Source organism: Clinocottus analis, unplaced genomic scaffold, assembly GCF_023055335.1.
Source record: "Clinocottus analis isolate CAN_PGR_092001 unplaced genomic scaffold, fCliAna1.0.p SCAF_20, whole genome shotgun sequence".
In the NCBI taxonomy this organism is placed as follows: domain Eukaryota; kingdom Metazoa; phylum Chordata; class Actinopteri; order Perciformes; family Cottidae; genus Clinocottus; species Clinocottus analis.
This window is the reverse complement of record NW_027175932.1, coordinates 5,634,348-5,656,994: the sequence shown is the minus strand read 5'-3', so window position 1 is coordinate 5,656,994 and position 22,647 is coordinate 5,634,348. Positions and strand designations below refer to the sequence as shown.

Sequence of the window (22,647 nt, the reverse complement as noted above, 5' to 3'; positions counted from 1 at the left end):
TTACAAACAAAGAGGTGAAACAGGCTCCAACAGTAACTTACCCATCATGTTGAAAAGGCTGTGCGGTGCAAACTGTCTGGGCATTTTCCGTACCGCCTCCTTATAAACAGACAGCGCCTCCTGAAGTAGAGGAAAAGAGTTTTTTGTTTTACATCAGCGTAATGAAGATGAGGAACTCTTACTTTGTTGAGCTACATGGATGAGCTGTGAGTGCTAACCTCCTGCTGGCCCTGTTCATGGAGCAGTTTTCCCAGGTTGTACAGGCAGCTGGTGACGGAGCTCTTGTGGGCGTGGGGGTCCTTCAAGTTCTCATCGGGAATGTCGGCACAAGTCAGAAAGGTGCGCTTGGCCTCCTCCAGGTTGCCCTGGTTCATCAGGATGATTCCTGTGTTCAAGTAGGCCGCTGTGAGGAGGAGAGGAAATTAATTAAACGGCACAACATGCCAATGCAATTACAAACCACAGGATTGGAACCTGCTGTCACTCACACTCACGTACGCCCGGGTAGACCTTTGAATACAGAGAACAACACGACAATGCGAACAACTAAACCCACGTCATTGCTGATGTTGTTCAACTAAAAACTCCTGATTCATTCACATATCCACTTGGGGAAGATGGACATGCACTAATTCAGCAATAAAGGGAGACAGCGCAGAGGTCAAACGCATATTAAATTACCATAAGAAAAGAAATGAGGCTAAAAGGAGATGAAGTGAAGGACGAAGTGAAGATAACTTATCGAGTTGAAAAAGCAGTCTGGAACCCGTCCTGTCCTCCCTCATAAAATGGTCCCTCATCTCACATGCAGGCACTCAAGTGTGAGATTGAATCTCATCATTTCACCGTCAAGCTGAAATAGCCTGAATATGGCCCTCCAAATGAGTATGTGGAAAAAGAACATCTTATTGGCCCATGATGGTGATCCAATAATGGCTGTTGGCTCACATCTGATTCATCAATGAGTGACAAAACCTAATCGCTTAAAACTCTTCCGCTGATCAAAACCACCGCCACAAAATTATACTGTTTTTTCCCCCGTTTACTTACATGCCAGTGTTGGCCGACTCCCAATGGCCAGTTTGTAATAATGCAGTGCTTCAGAAAAACGCTCATTCTCCTGCAGCAGCAAACCACTAAAAGACACACAAAAATGCAAAAATGTGAGACATTAAAAAAAACAGCATTAACCGCGCGACTGAGGATTAGTCTCGGTATTTTTAATCTGTGAAGGTTTACCCGAAATTACAGCACGTGTCAAAGTGTTTAGGGGGTGTGAGGGATAAAACAACAAAAAAATATAGCAGCTTCTGTATCGTTTACCCCAATATACCCGACCATCCATGACATTGAAATTGCACCTCAATTTGAAAGAATGTCAAAACACCATCAATAGGTCTGCACTTTTCCTTAGTTTGCATTGCCAGCTTCCTGACAGCCGTAACTTGAGAGGGAATAGAGAAGTGGGAAGAAAAAAACAGTGTCGGCATGAGAGACATGGGGTCTGCTCTGAGGTTTTGGCACCTTTAAACCCTGTGTTCCAGGATCGGAGGCCGCCTGGTGTCCTCCCACAGGCCCCGCAAAACCAGGAGCCGACGGTACAAAGAGCAACCAGAGACACACAAAGTGATTTCCTATTCGTCGCACTATTGCATCACACGTCGCTCTGAGTCTCACTTGCGTCTTTTCTCACGTATTAGATCTATTTTGGCTGTCTTTAAGATCTTCCTGTCTGTCGCTCTCTCTTTCAGTATTCTATTTCCCTTCCTCCCTTCTGCCTTTCTTGTTCTGCCATGCTGCAATCTCAAGTGATGGATGGGAGGAATCAGAACCCGTTCGTGTCAAGACTTTGCAAACAGGAGGAGGGGGACCAGGCGTCCTTATTAATACTCACAGGTTATACAGCATGTCGGCCATGTTCCCTCGGTGGTGCAGAGCGTTTCTGTACGCCTTCTCTGCCTCTGCCATCTTGCCCTGGTTCTTTAGTACATTCCCCAGGTTTCCCCATGCTACAGGAGACATATGAGCGACAACTTACACAATATTGGTGTTCATTTTTAAAAGTGTTATTGCCATGAATTTGCTGAAATAAAACAAATTAAAACGGAATAAATGTGTTTTTTTTTCTCTGCGCCCATCGGAAACGCATGTCGTAAAAAATATGTACTGTCGTGAAACCGAGAGAGGATCACATTTGAATTGTTCTATGAACTACACATATGATGCTTGTCCATTTAAAAGCTCCCATGGTTGTCCTCTTCATACCCATCTCTAATGATAACTGCCAGTCGTCTCTTACCTTTAGCAGGATTCACACTAATCCCAGACTTGTAGAGGTTCTCCTCGTTGCTCCAGTCCCTGTTTCTCTGAACAGTTCTGAGTCCGTTCAGCAGCACCAGACTCATACAGAGACACAGCAGTAAGGCCTTGCAGCCTCTAGTCCTCAGTCGAACGTACAAGTTTCTTGCACCAGCAGCAACCAGTAAACAAAAGCCTATACTGGGGATGTATAATACCCTCTCTGCAATAACAAAACCTACGTAAAAGAAGAGGTTGGTGGCTGGGATAAAAGGCAATGAGACAATCCCTAATGAAAAGAGTACTAGGTTTCGTGTAGGGGGCAGGGACGTCCATGGAGGGCAGTGGTGGATTCCAGATGACCCGTTTAGGGTGGTCTTCGCTGGCCCTAGGTCTGTGTTGTGGTTTGTGTCAGGCGCATGGTAACCATTTCCATTGGTGATTGATTTCCCATTAGTGACATAGGCCTTCCCATTGGTCTCCTTGGATGTGGAGGTGGAGGTGGGGCCACGGAGGCCAAACAAACTCAGGAGGACAAATCCACCATAAAAGGCAACAGTGTGAAGGTTCCTCCAGTCGGCCAGGGACCTGACCAAGGGCACGGCATCCATGGACCAATCAAAACTGAGCTTGTCGGGGCAGAGCAGCAGCCATGCGTTGGCAACCGGCAGGTGGAGGAACGTTAGTGTTCGAGTGAGAAAATGTGGCGAGTCAGCCGCGGGGTTGTCCGAGTTGGAGAAGTTGGGAGGCTTATTACCCATCCAGTAGAGCCGAGCAGACAGAAGGATCACTCCCCAGGAAGCCAGCACGCCAAGACTCAGCAAAACACTCATGTTCTTTTTCTGAAAGAGAGGAGAGAATAAAAAAGTCATGCAAAAGGAAAACACCTAAATCAACATTTTAGTCCGGAGGAGCTCAGTCAAAGCCGCAATGTTTTGTCTGCATTCCAGAGCACCTGAACTTGTTTTCATTTTGGAGGGGCTATTTCAATAACTGTCACAATCTTGTACAACAATGGTTGTATAAATGTACCGGGGATGACTGTAGACAACAAGTTAATAAGAAGGATGTTCCTGTCTTTCAGTATGAGCTGTTAGGGTATGATTTATAAAGAAAAAAGCTTGTAAAAGTATTACCCCACTATTCCCTATAGAAAGAGAAACTGTGGAAAGCAATCTCTGGAATGTTTTTGATAGCTTCCTAGGGCATAAACCACACTCATGTACAATTATGCAGTTCTTTGAAACATCAGCACACTTCTTAAAATCAAAATGCATCATAGCCAGAAACAACACGTTCATGTTTTACATGAAAATAGTGACATATAACATTCACACTGATGAAAGACACATTGGGATTTGGACAGCTGGGCGCTGTAATGTGTGTCTCTTTTGGTCAGCAACTTTGTGACAGTTTACATGATGAGATAATCATTTTTTAATGGAATATGTCATACTCAAAAGAAGATTTTATTGAGGATAAGGGAAGACCAACATACTATAGTGAAATAAATCAACATATTTCCACAAAGATGTGAAGTAAAGATTATTACTACAAGTTTGTACAAATTAGTAAACCACATTCGCCTCATTTCTGACCTGGCTGAGGTCAACTTTGAAGTTCATTTAAAGTACGAGAGGATTTGTCTCTAAGTCCTCGCTTGTTGCCTGTCAGGGCTGCAGTGAGTGTGACTGGTAATCAGCTTAATACTTATTGTGTTGGTATGTAGATGCTGTTTACATCTCATAAGAGCATTAATTCTGCAGCATGATCACTATTAGGCCCTCTGTCACGCAACACCTTCAAACAAAACTGGCACACGCAACCGTTTGTCACTTTGGCCTCTTATCTGAATGCTGTGAAACTCCTGACAGTTGTATTGATACATACTTGGAAGGAAACACTGAGGACATTTGGTTCGTGATACTTCAGGAAAATCATTGCATGCATTAATTTGATATAAAGTCAAACACAGGAACAATGTGATGTGACACAATAGGGCCAAAATGATCATTCATTTCAGGGGCTTCACAATGGAGGCCACTATTGATGTCTGAAAGTCTGCCGTTTGAGATACAGTTGCTACGACATGACAAGGTTGTGCGATCACATCGTTGACCTTTGATTAGTAGCTTGTTTAATTACATTCATTGTTGACGGTCGGGAGGGAAATGCCTTTCATTAAGATTAAACTGAAATGTCACACAGGCTCATTGACAGAGACAGGCTGCTGCAGTCCTGACTAAAACCGTGCTTGTTATTCATGTTCCTAACAGAGTTTACCTAATGGACTAAAAACGACATAACATCATGAGTGATGACTATAGAGATGCTGCTCACGTCCTAGTTTCTGAGCCCACTTATTTTTTCAGAGTAATATGAACTGTATTTGAACCTATCCAGGGGGAATAAGATGTGTGTACACGTACATGTGTGCATACTTTCATAATTTAATTGCTGTTCTGTTTGGTATGAAAGTGCAGGACAGGAGGATAGTTTACATTTAAGTAGTCTGTAGTTGTATTGGCTTTGATGTCCTCTAATGTCTTCTATAACTCAAAGTGTTGATCCAGTGTAGCTCTACTTTTCTTTTTATCTCCTAATTAAGTTTACTCTTTTACAGTAATAATTCACACTCTCTGTATAATCCGCAATGCATGAATTGCACAATAGGGAGAAAATAGCTACACAGAGCACAAAGAACACGCTTTCATTTGTCTCAATATACTTTGGAGAGAAATACTCCCTTTCTTACAATGGAGCATGCTTTAGTCAGGTTGTGCCCGCTTTCAGGAACCCTGATTGAAAACATGAGTGAACCATAACAAACCTAGGTTAGGATTTGTATAAGATGTGTAGCGTTGACTCCTGTGACCTACAAGCTCCAGTTGATTACTGCATATCTAGAAAGGAAAAGGCATGTTTCCTCATGAGGTTAGCTGAGGGACGAAGTGAAGACACAGCAAGTGACAGAAAGACACTTGTCAATAGTAGGATGGAAAAGGGCCAGTTCAAGGAGTTCAACATTTCGGATGAGCAGTGGGGAAGTGAGAGTGAAAAAAAAAAATCGGATATTGACTTGCATGCTGAAAAGGCAGCACACAAAAGATAAGAGAGAGTGCCTTTTACACAAAAAAGGGGGTGTGCTTATTGATGGATAGCCCACATTGCCGATCAAGGGAGGAAACTGTCTAAGAAATCCAATTCTGCTTGGCATCAGAAGATAAGGCAATTGCAGCAAGAGAGTCATTTGTGGTATTTAGGTGAATGAGCTTTCTTTTACCCCTCACTGCCTTGCCTATTTCAAATCGTTCCTTAACCGATTTCCCGATCGATCACACAACGCACACCTGCAAGCATGCGAGAAAGAAGGCTGGATCTTTGAATGATGTATGACTGAATTAATTCACAAACTCAGCAACAAATAACTTTAGCTTTTCGACACCAATTCCTTGTGGGATTTTAAAAGCAACACTTCAGGACTGAAGTGAAAGGATTGCCCGTTGTATTTTCCTGTCTGGTATGACAGTCTCCTTCCTCTCAGTATTCTTCTGTTTTCGGTAGAAAATAGAGCTTCAATAACCCAACAACTAAATAATTCCCTACGAAACTACACCCAAGAGGATTGTTGGCAGGGCACTATGCTGACTAATGCAGCTCTTCAAATGAGCTGGCTTTTTGATTTAGTGGCCATTTCAAACTATAAGATGAATGCCCATGAATCATTAAATGGGCACCTTCAGCTTGAGGTATCTATGAATCTGCTCGGGGAATTCAGTTTGAAAACTACCTAAACTCTAGATGTTTCTTGGACCTTTCTCCTGGTGCACACTCTGACACCTAGCAGGAGAAGCACAGGTGTAACTAATCACATTAACGATGTCCCTGCCACATTCAACCCCTTCAGAGCTAATTAAGCTTACGAGCCACACCTGTGTTTGACAAGCCAGCCTTTCACAACAAGCGAGGGCTATTCTGCTTCCACTTGTCCTCGTAAGTAAAAATAAAAATCTGACAATTCCATTGTATTTTCCTATACATTTAAGAGAAAATGTCCTTTGTAACAAAATCATGATAGCAACTTAAAACAAATAGGATCTGGAGAATTTATTTCTTGTGCTAAACACAAAGTCCAGAAAAAAATGTATCATATAGCAAGTTGTCCTGGACTGAAATCCAAACGCAGTTCGTCATAGTTAATCCATGAGGGTACTTTTTGTATTTACTTTCAAGTTGTTTTTTTTAAATTTTGCTGTTCAGCTTTACTGTAACTTAAATCCATGGGAACATGTTTCAGCTATGATTGATTTGCCTTCATGTGATCTGTGTGTATCCATAGAGGACGGCTGGCATAATCCCCAGCCAACTGTCAAACGCAACTTCCCGCTGGCGCCGAGCCTTTGAACCTTCCACATATCTCTTACACTTCCTCATTTGGAAATTCAGAGTCGATTCCTTTTTTTTTTCCTCTACTACTTTTTATTCCACTTTCAGTTTTTTATCTACTTTTTTTTCCTCCCTGAATTAACCCTTCTCTCGTTCTCTCAGTCTCTCTTTCCGCACATAAACATACAATATTAAGCTCCCGAGCCTTCATCTTTTAACGGTGCCATTCATTATTAGCACTCGTTTTATTAATCCCAGAAATGTGTGGTCTGCCTGTTGACACTGCAGCGTTCAGAGTGTTTAAAACATGCCTGAAGAAACAGCGGGATACGGCTGAGTTCATACACGCACTGTTTAAAGCCGCTGTGGACTGATGCAAGACAGCAGGGGATCAGTCTTCCGGACTTTTCTTGTTAAAGTCATGTGCAATTCAAACCGCTCATAACTCCTTCCAGAAACACTGGGCTGATCAGGGATGGGAGTTTTACCACTTGTTTAGCAACATTTAATCAAAATCTTGTTATGCTCCTGAATCTATTTTAAAAATTTTACATTTCTTGTATCTCCAAAATGCTAAAGGAAAAAATATCATGCCAACCATGAAGTTGTATTGCCAACTACTTATCAGGACTAAAACATTATTTAAATAATAAACAGTGACATTTTTTTTTCTTGCGCTCAAGATGAGGTGGAAGCTACATCACCCAACCGTGGAGCAATTTTTTTCTCAGCAACATGTGCATGGAAAGGCCTTCAAATTTCTGGACACGCTGTATTTGCACAGCACACATCCAGCCACGCTCATATTTGATGCATTACCAGTGGCATGTTAAATTGGGATGAAAGGTATAATGAGGCATGCATCCACTTCATTTTCCAACTCTCGTATGTGTACTGGATTCTGCTGACTTGGCGCAACTCACCCAAGTAATCAGACGGCAGCATTGGCTGGCATTGAGAGGGCTGACTTTGATAGAGTGACCTAATTACCCCATTAGTTCTCTCCATGAAAGCCCCGCTGCTGCTGGCAAAGGGAACTGTAATGAGATGGGTCACAGGTTGAAGCCTTGCGTGCTGTCCACCAAGACAGCTGATGAAAGCACAGGGCGCCGGTGGTGTTAACGTGACATTTGAAGAGCTTCCTGTTTGAGTAAGATAGGGCCGTCATTGTGAAATGGGGTTTGCGACGACGTTGGGATCCTTGATGATCTTGATCAAATGACATGCAGCTTTGTTGGCTTTGTTGTAATGACCAATTTGTGCTATTGAGGATAATTATCTTCAAATTGCATAGACGGGTTAAAAAATACAATGGGTCTCATGCAAGAAGCACTTGCACAAACAGATTAGTTTCATTAACACTTCAAAGTCTTGTGTCCCGATCCACATATGCGTCACCAATGGCTAGGATTTCTGTCTTGGTTTCAGTGTCGGCCCCGCTCCAGCCCAGAGGGTAGTCCCCTCAAGTTTAGCGCCAAAAAAACAATAACTTTGCCCTTTTAGTTACAACAATTAAGCCTGAGCAATAACCGCGATACCAATTATCTATTAACTACCTCAAAAGTGAAAAACACGTATGGCAAGTTGAATCAGGCAATTAAAAAGAAGTTTGTGTAAAGTATGGATAAGAAGTGAGACAATGCTCTTGCCAGAACATCTGACTATGCCCTACTTTTGTCATTCCAGTGATGGCAAAAACACAAATGCAGGCTAAATAAAGAGCATGCAGCAGAACGTGCAACAGAAGGCGTCATTTCAAAGCCAAATGCTTCTGCTTGGAGATAATTGGAACAACATCCTTTAAGCTGGTTGTACTGAACTTTAGTTTGAGAGCTTGCAGCACTCAATGAGGCAAACGGGGAGGAGTAAGCAACACTTTAAGATCACAATGGAATCCCTTTAATGCCCAAGTCTAAAAATTGTGCCGTATGCAGGATTATTTGCAGAATTATGTTTCACACCTTTTTAATGTAATGCTTTTAACAAAAGGTCTATTCACTAACTTTTCTTCAGTCAAGGAAATGCTCGAAATCCCCTTCTAATGAAATTAATCTTGCCTGCCAAAGTTCCACAGTTTACCTCAAGATTAACAAAGAGGTGCAACCTTCCTTAATACCAACATAAGCAAACTATTCCCTTTGACCTGTCTGAAGCCTGGAGCCTTATTCATCAACCCGTTTGTTTTAGCCATTGACAAGCTGAGTGAAAGGAACAATGTTCTTATGATCCTGGCATGTAAGACTTATTCTGCCCTCTCAACAAGCTACAGCGCTAACGCCACACCTTTCTTTGTCTCTATCATCCAATTCCTAACACTCCCTCCCTTCTACCACGTCTCATTTCAAATCTCATCTCTGTCTGATTAGAGAGTTAATAGGATGAGAAATGGAGTGCTGGCAAGAGCGAAGCACATCTGTCTCCTGCTCTCTCCCAAGCAGCTGATTTGCATTTCCTTATTGTTTGTGGCTGCTGTGAGGCAGCGGTCAGATAACATGACATGGTTTTTCCAATATTTTGCTTCCTTGTGGAAGAAATGAGACATTTCTTATTTTAAATACAAAATTGCACATGCTGCATTGTTCTCCATCTACCGTCACATCCAATGGCTACTGACGGTGTGCCTCAGTGGCGGAGTGCGATACAGCAGACGCCATGGTCGTCCGTTCCCAAAGTGCTTTTAGGCTACAGTAGGTGAGAACGAGCAAGACCAGATAAAGGAAAGGAAGTGAGGGCATAGTTTCCCTCTCCCTTCTGTGTTCCCATGCGTCCTGAGACGTCTGGCTCATAATCGAGGAAACAATTGCCCCCGTGGCTGGCCACAGCACATAACGAGCTCCCTGCCAAGATAGCTGTGACCCGGGCAATATAGGAGGGCATTGCCAGAGTGATAAACCAGCCAGATGTGCAGGAGGCGGCGATGGGGCGCTGGGGGATTGGCACCAGGACCTGACAGGCTGGCACAGAGATGCCGGCAAAGGCTATTGTGTCTGGACAAAGAGGCGGAGGCTGCTGATAATATCCCTGCTCTCCTGTGGGATAAATACACAGGGAAATGGGATTTTTCATAACTGCTTCTGACAAGCACTGAGGGTGATGAAATCGTTCAGGCTGTAATGCAACAGACTGGAAAGAAAGAGGTGGTGGAAGTCTCTCAGGTTGGGCTGTGGCTCAACTCTTTGTTTAAACACGGCCAGACAAAAAACATATGAATGCCTGATGATACGATCACGACACGTACTGCATTTTAGGAGGGTTTCACGTTCCTCAGTCAATTTAGATTTTGAGTTTTTCAGATATTTCTTTTTATGAGAGAAGTTGAGATGGTGTGACCATAGACAATGTGATTGAACAGCTTTAATAAATGACTTGGAAGACCATGGTCTTAAAGTTGTGAAAGCACACACACACATTCAATTACGTCGAGCACCGAGAAGAGAAAACATAACTCCCTCTTTCTCTCCTCTCTGATCTCTCTGGGCCGCTCATCGCAGGCCCACTAATAACAGCTGCGGGTTATCATCCTGCCAGAAAGCCTTACAGGAGATGCTGCCCCTCAGGTACGGTAAAGCCTGACACACTCGAAGGTAGAACATGTTTTCATCTGGAGGCTGGCTGTGTCAATAAGATTGTCTGTAAAGTTTGTATACACCAGAACGTTCCATAGGACGTTTGTGATGAGCGAGGCAAGGTTACGTCCCAAACCTTGCTATAAAAAAAGAAGGTATTTATAGATGTTTCCTCAAGAAGAACCCACTATAAAAAAGACTCTGATGCGCGCACACACACGCACACCATTGAGAGCCAGACTGTCCTTGCTCAGTAAACCCAAGGGGACTTTTTATTGGGCCAGTTATGCATTTTACGAGAGCCATCATGTTGGCTAAGGAGCAGTTTCTCCAATCAAATGGAGAGTGCTTACGAGAGGAGCTTTTCCAGTCAAACACTGATCCCCATAATCACATGAGTCACAGCGTCAAGGTTGTCCCCCGTAAATAACTTGAGTTTGAAGGGGAAAATGGAGTCTGGCAGAGGAAGAAAAGTGTGTGTCCGTGTGTGTGTACATTGTTTGTACAGCTAACTCGACAAGTGGGGGAAAACAATTTTTTTTCTGCACATACATTTTGTCACCTTTATATTGAACACAAAACAATTCACCCTGAAAATAGCTTTTCCTGTGCTCTTTTTTTTCCCCCCTTGAAACCAAAACACATACTAAAAGCTGAGATCCTAATCTAAATTCACTTGCATTAATGTGCATCTATTTACTGCAGCAAACTGAAGTTGGTGGCAGCGTTGCAAGGAATGGGAAAACCTCTTCCCGTTTAGCAGATGACAAATGACAATAGTTTACTTTTCATTCAACAACTGTGCGGTTTTGCCTCAGCAAACAGCTTTCCTAATTACACTCCTAATGAAAAGCAAACAGCATGCACAAACAAAACTTAATCCACCATACAGAAACCATAACAGCTGGCTGGATGAGGTATGCCTCTGAGGGAATGAAGAGGAAACTGAAGGAGACGCCAAGAGCCGGGGAACACGGCGTCACATGTGGAATACATAGCATGCGCTAATTTACCTTTCCGAGCAGGAGGAGAAGCGCCTGGCGCAACCGGAGTCTCTGAAACACGAAGAGGTCGTACACGACCGACACGGCCAGCACCGTCACCCCCTGCTCCTTCCACAGCATGCTGGCGGCCGCGCACCACAGGCTGGCCAGCATCCAGCCCCAGCACCAGCCGGCTGAGCCGCCGCCGCCGCCGCCACCGCCACGTCGCCCGGCCTCAAAAGTCCCACACGGGTCCCCGCGAAGTCCACAGTGTCTCGCGTAGCAGAGAAGCGACAGCAAAAAGAACAACGCGGCGCCGACGTCCGCCCTCCCGACCACACCGGCGACCGCTTCAGTGTGAACCGGATGAGAAGCGAAAAGCAGGCCGGCCAGCAGGCTCCACAGCCCGCCGCCGAGAAGCGGGCGACTGAAGGCCGTGAAGAGGGCGGTGACCAGGCCGTGCAGCGCCACGTTCAGCAGGTGGTAGCCCCAGGGACGCTGGGCGTGCAGGGTGTAGTTGAGGCGGAAGGAGAGTGTGCAGAGTGGACGGTAGGACTTGTGGCTGCCGCTGTGAGAGAGCAGGGTGCCCCAGAAGTCGTCAAAGAGAATGTTGGTCCACGGAGTCTCAGGAAGAAGGTCCTGGTTGGTCTTAATGGCTCGGCTACAGGAGCAGAAAAATAGAAATGTTACCATAAAGTCCATGAAATGATATTCTAAACTAAGCATTTTAACACGCCAGTATGAACAAGTCATCTATTTTCCAAATACTTTTTGTTGGACACACACATAGCATGTGCGGCATGGCCACACATGGAATAATATGTTCTCCACATTGCTGATGATAGTCCTGAGTGAATTTTAATAGACAAATGCAATGAGGATGCCAAATGTAATAAACAGCCCACAGAGTGTGTGATTAAATACACAGATGTCTGCATTGTTGCTCGCTCTCACACTCACAGCATGCACCTATATGTCACAGGTGCAATGCACACACACACACACTCAGGTGGTTTCACACCCCCGAGGCTGCTGTGGCTTCTCATAATTAGGGGATCATTACTGGGGACACAAAGTCGTTTGTGTGTACTCACAGACTGCAACAAATGAGCTTCACCACATGGAGAGTGATAGATGGCAGCTACCACAGCGCCCCCACAAGATACAGTATTATAAATAAAAGATACAGCTGGCATAGGTATTACAAACAGGTTGTCAACTTTAAAAATAATCAGATTTGTCATTTGTCAGCGTAATGTAAATGATTTTTCCATGTCCTGTCGGTGAACTGTATACTGACTTTGAGACGCCTGATTTCATCACTTTCTAGCAGCTATCAGAACACAACATCTGATTTAATTTATATACTTTTCAATATTTTTTAATATATTTTTCCGAAGCAGAATGCCAGAAGATTATAGGAAGGCTAAATCTGACCGAACAAAGACAATGGACTGTGTATGATTAAAACAGATTAGGAGAAAATAATAGTAACTTGACTACACTTAGACGTAGACAATGCCACCGAACGAGCACCAAGCATACTCGAGAACTGCAGAACAAAGAACAAAAAAAAAAAATATATCAAACCAATAATATGAAAATAGCCATTACACATACTTGATTTTTTGCCCCAGGCAATAATATATTTGCGTGTTGCAACATGAAAACGTATGGTTCTGAATGTATTAACGTGTGTTTTAAAACACACTGGCCTCATGGCAATCGTCTTTTCTCAGGGCTCGATTACGATCAGCGTTGTTTCTGTTGTTGTGCGCGGCGCACCAGAGAGGGAAAAGACAGCGACAGGGGGGCCAGCCGAGGACTTCCTTTGTCTAGAGATTGTAACTTAGTGCTGAGTGCATAAGGAAGAGGGAGGAAGAGATCGAGCTGCACGCTGCATGAGAGCAGCAAAGGTATAAGAAGGTAAGGACTAAAAAATGCGGGAATAAAATAAACTGATGCATTTGGTGTTAAAGTGAGAATTGCTCGATGTGTTAATCCTTATATGTTATTTCCTTGAACAGCCTTGTCATCACATGAGCTGTAGTAAATCCCCTCATTTCCCAGGATTGTTCTGCGAAAGTGTGCTTCTCAGGCTCCGAGTTGCAACAAGCCAAAGGGGAACTTTCCCTTGTCTGATATTTCTAAAGACCCAGTGCATTACATCATCCAGTTTTTTTCTTCTTCTGTAATTCCACAGTGAGCTATTATTCATAAAACGTTTTACAGTCCCAGCACAGTGCGCCGTGACAGAGGGCTCCAGATATAAGAGCAATACACATACATTGAGATGTAAAGATTATCAACATTGAACGTTTTATTAATGCCGTATTTACAATAATGTCCTGAGAGACGACAGCAATCTCGCATTACAGCACCGCCTCAGCCTTAAAAATGCAAATAAAAATGATTCACATTCCTTCCTGAAACCGAATAACTAGCATGTCCACCAAAAATCTGCAATTGTGGCCATGTTTTTCCCACTTTCCCTCAGGCAATCACGGCACATTATCAAATCCAAACATGGCTGGATTCACCCTCACCTCCCTCGCGTCCTCTGGTATAGGCCTTGGATCGCAATACTCTCGGGTGATAAATAATTTAAATATTCAAATCAGCGCCAACCACTCATCTCTCCTCCCTGTTCGCGCCCGGCACACTGGAGGATGAAAAGAAAGCATTGGCCACGAGGGGAATGGGTTGAAAGTACTGGTTGTGTGTGTGTGTGTGTGTGTGTGTGTGCGTGTGTGTGTGTGTGTGTGTGTGTGTGCGCGTGTGTGTGTATGTGTTTCATTGTGGCTTTACGGGCTAAAGAAATAGATGGTGACATGCAAGGAGTCTGTCTTTGTGTTTGTGTGTTTGTGTGTGTGTGTGTGTGTGTGTGTGTGTGTGTGACAGTAGAGCCTGTGCTGACGGCTTCATTGAGGCCTGTCGCTGCAGCGGTGCAGATAGAGTGGTCTCCCGTAGTGATTGCTCTTACAGAGGGGGGTCTTTTGTATTCAGCCACCGTATGTGGGGCAGGCGGGCTGCAGGGCACTCTATTCACAATCCTCAAAGTACAGGACGGGTTTGGTCTTTTCAATTTTCTTCTTCTTTTTCTTTTTTTTTTTAGGAGTGTGGGGGGTTAAAATCGGGAGGGATTTCCATCAGAGCCTGAAAAGAGACATTTTTTTTTTTTTAAAGAAGCATTTGTGAGAGTGCGAGGTGTTCTTTCACCTGTCCACAGCTTTTAGTGGCGAGAAAATTGGCTGTCGCTCAGTGTTTGGGTATGTTTCTTTTCAATATGCAAATGAAGCACTCCACCACCTCCCAAACAGTGATCTCACCACCAGTGATTTGCTTCTTCAAGTGCTGTTTCTGCCTGCAGGCACACACTGGGCCTCTTGTTGGAGCCTACAGCCCCTAAATATACATTGAACATTCAAAATATAAGGGACCTAATGACATTTTCTCCAAGCTGATTGGATGACGTAAAAGTCATTATTCATTATTATAATAAATCAGTCCCAAAGGAGATGTGGACAAAGAGAGGAAGAGTTTTTTTCTCTCTCCAAGAATACTCCTTGATTTAGGGTGGAATGGAAATGATTAAGTCTCCTAAAAATACAGCTACGGTGGAGCAGATATTTCATGTCTTTGTGCCGCTGCTATAAAAAGATCTGTCGGGATAATCTTTTAATTCAATATTTATAGATTCTATGATTAGCACAAGGGAATAAAGTGCACGGATTTTATACTATGCCCTCCTTGTTGCGAAATCATGAAAATAGATGATTTTCAACCCGTCACCAACATTACAGTTAATCAGAACATCAGACGCACCTCGTCTGATTTTGTTCATTATTTAAAATATTGGTTGTTTGACAAATACATGTGGTAATCTGACAATCAGTAGAAAAGTTAGAAAATGGGAATTGGTGAAAAAAAAGTGGAAAAAAAGCCTTATGGTACCTTTTTTTTTTTTATTTGATAAATTAAACAAGAGCACATTTAAAGAGCTATGTGAGTACACACTGACCTTATTATTATTTACACGTATAGTAATGGAAGCTATTCCAAACAACTTTTCCCAAACAATTTCAACATTTATTCTGGAAATTCTCTTAGATTGCATCATATAAAAAAACACACTTGCTTTTGTTATTGCATCTGTGTTCAACTCAGCTGCCAGACTTCTGATGAGTTTAGTGTCGAGCCGTGTGTGTTTGTGCATAAAGTGCATTACTCTCTGTGCTCAGCCTCCATAAACCCACCTTTTAGTTGACATTGTTTAGTGCACAACTAGAACAGCAACATTAACTGCGACACAAAAACACTGCACTTGAGTCTGTCTTAAATATTTGGGCTCAGGTCCAGCCTGTCTGTCTGCTGCATGTGCAGCGGCCGGCCTGCTCGGCTCTAATAAACATCTGCAGTATAAACTGCCATCGCTTAACGTAATCAGGACAGGCTGAATAACAACCTTTTACTAGCAGAGAGCATCCTCCGGCTCCCTGACGGCAGTAATGAGATGGATTAGCCAATCATCCTAAAAAACAGCGCTGCTAATGGACACTGAGCTGGACATTATTTCAGGATATCATCACCTCTTTGTTTGGTTTTTATCTCCTGTTAGCATGATGGCTTTCTTTCTAGCCACCTCCATCCATTGTTTAACCTAATTTCTAGTGTTTATGAAGTTAATATCATTTCATCAATCATTTTACCTCCCCTAATTCATGACCGCTGCTTTCTGCTCCTTTCTCCTTTTTTACGTCTCTACTTAAGGAGGTAACTCATCTGAACAGGTCTGCTGTGGTACCAACGTCTTTTCAGTGCCCCTTTTGTTTGTCCAAGACGTAATAAATTCCCATCTCTTTACTGACCAAGAGTGCTAATTAAGTACAGAGACGCAGAGCGGCAGACAGTCCTATTCACACAATGCTAATCTTGGGCTGGCGCGCCGCTGAAGTAAACACTTCACCGCACAGGAACACCGGTGATTTAGACCCTGTGAGAAGAGAAGTCCTCCGTGCTGAGCCGTCCACACCGCAGCAGCACAGAGGACCATGTGATGAGGTGGAGCCACTAAAGAGCACCGCAAAGACAGGGCTGGCAATTTTATGAAGTGAAATCTACCGTGATCCCCAAGAATTTGACCTAATTTTGTTCTGAAATGCTAAAGTGTCACAGAAGACGTCTCCGAAAAAGAGTTAAAAGGCTATACAACTTAACTGCAACATCCCCATTTGCTGCATATCATCATCCCCCCTTAATGTTGCCTTCACTGTCACTATCACTACTGCAAAGATAATAGCACAAGAGCAAACAAAGTCAATTTAGGGGAGTACAACAAACATTCTCTGGTTTTAGCTTCTCTAACATGAGGTTGTGATGGTTTTCTGTGTTTTATATGATCGCAACCTCAATGTTTTATTGACAAAAGAAGACAACTGACGACTTCCCTCCGGGCTTTAGAAAATGTGGTGAAAAAATATGGTGAAAAAAAAACAAAACACACAGTTCTCTAGACTCCAAAAGATAATCCAGAGCAATATAACAACAAATTGAAATCATTTCAAACCAGTTCATTATTTGTTCTTCCTCGTTCATGCCAGTTTATCTGTGAAAATAAATAAAGCATAAATCATGCTTCCAATGACTCGTCGTGATTAAGCCAACAATAAATGGTTGACCATTTACTGACATTGATTATAAACGTCAAGTTTGTCTGCGTTCTCAAAACCATTTGCATTGGAAGACGAATCTCTCATCGCATCTATTACCAATTATTGATTTCATCATCATTTCGATTCTGTCTTACCAGCGCAAGCATGAGGATGAGGGGGCCAGTGTATTAAAGAGGGATGGAGAGTGTGTGTGTGTGTGTGTGTGTGTGTGTGTGTGTGTGTGGGTGTTTGTTAGGGTCCAGATCACCTCGGTTGTAATCCAATTCTAATAGGATTAAAAGTGATCATGGAGTTTCTGAGACATGCGCGGGGGTCCAGGGTCAACGAGTAATCTGATTTAAAGGTTGTGTGTGTGTGTGTGTGTGTGTGTGTGCGTGCGCTCAAAGTGCTCACACAGACTGTCACGATATGCAATCTATACGAAGCCGTGTTCTAAATCCGTGGGGTGCTGGAGTTGGAAGGAAAACACTCGTCATGGCTTTGTTCCCGGTGAGCGCCACCACAGCTGGTTGAGGATAAAAATCCCATAAATTTCAGTTCAACGGTCACTGCGGCGGGGAGCGCATTGTGTTGCACCGCATGAGGTGAGCGAAACACGCGGCGATCCATCCTCGGAAGTATCTCCCCATCCGTCACAGTGCAAGGTGGGACGCTCATGCGTGAAGCCGTTAGGCTCGCCGGCGGGGTCGGAGTGATTCATTCATTGGCTGATAATCAGCTTCTATAATGCTGCCAGCACGTGGCCACAGCACGGTGGCGGAGGCGATGAAGATGAAAGAGTAAGATGAGTTCTGATATGTCCTCATCAATAATCCTCCGAGAATAACGATACCGTTCCTTCTTACACGTTCTTCTCCTCGCTAAATGCTAATGCTGCAGAGACGGACAATACACAAAGATGTTGATGGAATAGTTCCTTTTTTGATCCACTCTTTGTTTCTGATTTGTTTGTATATCTGTAGACCGAAAGGGTCAGGAAGGGAGCTTTAAGGGCGTGTTCAAATATCATACGACACCGCTGGCAGAACAATATCCCCACCAGAAGTGGCACCGCAGCTTTCCCACACTCAAACTGGCACGAATATGGGAGGAGAGGAAAAAAATGCATAAATGTCCAGATAGCATTCATAAAACTCATACTGCCAGTGGCCTACTTGTGAAAGATTTATGCACAACCCTGCAGAGTTTCTTCCTTTTAGCCGGTGCCCAAAACCAAATTTGATAGATTTTATGCCCTGCTCAGATATTTTTTTTTTTTGCTTCTTTCCCTTATTTGAAACGTGTGAACAGTGATAAACTGCTGCTGGATAGTGTTCAACATATCTGGGCACCTGGTGGCATGAAAGAAAAGAAGGCCGAATCTGGCAAGATTTTCATCTCTTTCATATAAATACATAACATTACTGAAAATAAACCTGCAACACAGAGGATGCAACTCGCTTTGTATTCAAGGCAGTAACCTACATTTTATCTCTCCTGCTCAGTTCACTGGATCTATCTTTTCATTGATTAAAAATAGCCCATCCTGCAGCTCCCAGCATTTGTCCCAAGGGTACAGAATAACCAGCCAGAAGTTTCTTGGAATGAAAGGCCAGTTAACAGACTTATTTTAACTCATCATGCGAGAAGTAAAGTGAAAGCACAAAGCAGTCTAATTTAGATGTTGTGTTTATTTATTTCTAAAAGGCAATTGTTAATATTTGCAGTTATTTGTTGTTCTCAAACACAAGTACAAATATCTCGACTGGATGAAAGACTGCAGAGAAGTTTCACTCACATCAATCATTTTCTAAATAAGTAATATAAATATTCATACATTTGAATGAGCACAATAAAACCCTCGTGTTTCGGTATTCCTCATCACTGAAGCTCAGCTGTTTTAGCGTCATGATGAAGCTGAGCCCAACAGTCAACTCGTACCTGATTAAGATAAAGCCTCGTCTACGTCCTCAGTCGTTTCCGAGCAGCCAATCAGGAGAGACGGATTTCTTTTCCGGGGGCTGCCGGCTTCAAAAGAGGCTGAAACGGTCTGAGCTGAGCGTCAGGAAGTTGGCTGTCTCTCTTCTGTCAAGCCAAGGACTTGCTTTCATGTCCTCTGTGCAGCCGGTTTCCTGATTAGAAGAGCAACTAACTCCAAATAGGCCAGGGTCAAGTCACTGAACTTAATGTGAGTAGAATAGAGCATTACGTGAATAATTATTATTGATTGATACATCATATTAATGCCCGTTTTTTTAATTTTTAGAAGTAAATGTCAAACATTGTCTCACCCACAAGCTCTATTTTCAGTGTATTAGTTTGAAATGGATCGGATTGGAGTCCTTTGGAACCGGACCAATCGGTGAATGGAGAGTTGTGACGCACAATGCTGAATTTGTAACTTTTGTTGGCCCACATCTCACTACTGATACAAATAGATATTGGAGCTCTAGAAATTAGACATTGGGTAACTTCTGCGAATACTCAAAATTGTAAATGTTATCCCACTGAAGCAGAAACTCAAGGACAGCGGAGCCATTTTGCACGTTCATCAGTTCAGGTCGAAATTTCTCGTGATTAAAAGTTATGAACCCAATCATCGAGAGTGCAACTCCTTTGTCTATTCTTCAGCGGATTGATTAGAGTCTTTATCTCCATCTAAGTGACTGATTGATTGCTTCCCCATTAGCCGCTCGCACCAAACAGAGGTGATCTAAGAACAATGCCACCGCTGCCACCTCAGCTAAAAAGGAGGCAGAGCCCACCGCGGCGTCCCCTGAGTGATGTTGTCAATAAAAAGCAGTGATGAATCCTCTGCCCGCAGCAGGGGGAAGGCTATGGGAAATCAATGGCTAATAAACTTAATGCTCTCTCTCCAGGGCATAAATACATCAGATGCAGTGAAAGGAAAGACTGGGTTGGAAATCAAAGGGCGAGGGTGGAAAGTTGCGCGTCAAAGAATCTGCGTAATTAATTAAGTTGTTATATGACGAACATGAAAACTTCCAATGGGCAAATGCAGGAGAAGTCTTTACAACAGTTTGTCCTTGCAGAACAGCAGCTTGTTGAAGCTACCTTCCAAGCAGACCTGACACCAGAGTATTTGTACCATTTAAAAAGCAATGTGTGTGAAATTGAATTGAATTGAAACACACTTGAGCGGCAGGTTTGGGGAGTGTAAAGCTCACCTCAGTTCAAAAGCAAATTAGAGTTTCACACCTCCGTGAACACCCCAAAGACCACCAGGAAGGTCTTTGGAAAAAGGTTAAAATGTTGTTTTTTTTCTCCCTTACACATTAAGATTAGGTGAAATTCATAAGTATTTTAACAAACGCCTCACCCAATAAATGTGCCATATGTCCACAGTACGGTACCGTGCCCAACAGCATTCACAGTGAGAAGCACGCTTAAATGAGCCAATATCCAGGAGCACTGGATGCTGAGAGTTTTACAGGGTTTGTAAATTCCTTGGCTCCGCACACATCCAGCGCTTATCAGGGAAACGGTGGCCAATTTGAACACCCTCCATCCATCCAACTGGAGAGATCCAACCAGAAAACAACCTCCAGCAAGAAAACAAATGAGCAGCCAATCAGTCTGTCCAAATTCTGCATCCTGTATGGCCTCGACGGTTGATTACACCGGCTGACAGTGGATGGGTAATTAGGGTGGCCTCCCCGAGTCGCCTGCATCCACGGTGATAAATGTGACGCCTGATTAAAAACGGATCGAGTGCTGTTCTCTGACTGTGCCAAACAATACATAAATCACAGCTGTGTGCAGGCTCGTGATATGATTTAAAACGCCAGACGGATGCCGCTGCTGCAGATACAACATTGTTGCATCTGCGAGAATTTATGCAAAATTATGCTATTTTGCTGGGATTTTCATTTGCTGCTTTTCACTATCACTAACTATAATGTGCAGACATGATCAACAGAGCTGTAACTTTTCATTCAAAGTGATATATTTAAAAAAAAAATACCATTTTGAAAAAGATTGGGAAATGGAAAATTCAATCTGCATATTCAATGAACTGTTTGTTTCCACTCTGAGTAAACACAATAGTTTCTTCTATTGTGGGATTAAATGGAATCTGGGTCTGTTTTTGCGTTGACAAAAAGGAATTGTTAAATAAAATAGTGCTCATGCTGAAATTCTTGAAATTGGAATTTTTTTTTTAAGTTCCTATACTGTGTCGAAAAGCTCTCTCTTGTTGGTGTATTCACTGCTGGGCACATAATGGACACACAATATCGAGCAAAACAATTCTAAGCGTTCCAACACACGTCATTTAGATGAGGTGTCCGGCAAACGCTTTGAGAAATTACAACTGTAATTCTAACTCTAATGAGCTCAATAAAATGTTGTACGTTGTACTTTTTTTATTTCGTAAAAATACTTTTCCAGGTCACAATACTGCATATTAACCAGACACTTGTATAAAATAGATGACAGAAACTAATACTACACAATGGTAGTAAATAATGGGTTATTTAGACACGGCCATAGTTTAATATGAGGCTACATGCATTTAAATTAATTCAAACTGTTGCTTTTCATTCATCACATTGAGCCATCTTCCTGTCCAAGTATTCTCCAGAGGTCACGACTACACCTCCAGTGGCATGAGTGCTTTACCATCACCAGCATGTGATCATGTATTTATTCCAGCACCAGGTACAACGCCTATTCCCTTTTCCCTTCCCTCCTTAATGTATCTTACCTTCTGCTTCGACAATCAATTCCACTGGCCTAGTTCCAGCAGAGCTGCGGGTGTTGGCATTAGTGACCTATAAAAACGTGCTCCTCCCGCCACCTACACTCACCATTATGGAAGCCCCACGCCCTCGCTTGATTTGAAATGGGGGACTTGGAACACAAAAAACGTTGCCTGGCATTGATTTTTCTCTCCAGGGAACAGATGCATGTTGATGGGTCCTGGAGAGCGACGGCTCAGAAAGGACTGCCAATGTTCTCGGCTCACTTTTCACCTTATTCCAGCTCTGAAATTTGCATTAACAAATATTCCAATTCACTCACCCAGTCGCAGAGCACCAGGTGTGGACACAATGCATCGACAATATCCACCAACAGCAACCTAGCCACAGGGTTGCAGACACACTATTTACTGGAACCAACAGCATGGCAGACTTTGGCAATGTGGAGCTGAATCTACTGTCCCTTGCCAAGGAAAGAGGTTCAGGTTCTCCGTTCTGCACCAAAGATATGTGCACCAAACCTTGAAAACTTGGAAATTGAAGTATTGAACTTTTGTTTGCCCCTGACTCTTGTTCTGCTATAAAATTGCACACCGGAATGAATAGTTAACTAACAAGTACTTTCACTGAATGCCAATCAAATGTGGATATGAAGAGTCCATGATTCACGTCTGTTCCGTGGAGACCAAACGTTGTTCAAAGTTCTGCGTTCCTTTGAGAAACTGGATGATTTTTGATCTGCGGTGGCGCTTATAATGAGGACAACGTTAATTGCTGATGACAAATCACGAAGCCAGTGGAGGATTCTGAGTGTGGCAGCGCTGCCAAGGAAGGGAGCAGCTGGAGAAACAATGCAGCATTCTGTTCCTGCTCAAAATCCTTCTGTCGCCGATAGGAAAGCAGCAATTTTGAGATTGTAGAGGATTTGCGTCTTCACGGTGTATGTATATAATGGGTATGGGTGCCGAAAACAGTGTCACACTTGGGAGCAGCGGGACTTTCAGCTTTCAGTGGTCAGATTCACATGCTGCATTTGTAATGG

At 43.1% G+C, this 22,647-nt stretch overlaps 1 protein-coding gene across 1 annotated transcript in view; it reads right to left on the bottom strand.

The window, feature by feature from the left end:
- The window catches only part of tmtc2a (transmembrane O-mannosyltransferase targeting cadherins 2a), a 44,882-nt gene that overhangs the window by 11,763 nt on the left and 10,472 nt on the right, over positions 1–22,647 (bottom strand). Inside the window, 6 exon segments of the mRNA XM_068586830.1 lie at positions 42–120; positions 219–403; positions 1,051–1,136; positions 1,895–2,009; positions 2,300–3,140; positions 11,264–11,894. Coding sequence (XP_068442931.1) covers positions 42–120; positions 219–403; positions 1,051–1,136; positions 1,895–2,009; positions 2,300–3,140; positions 11,264–11,894 — 1,937 coding nt within the window.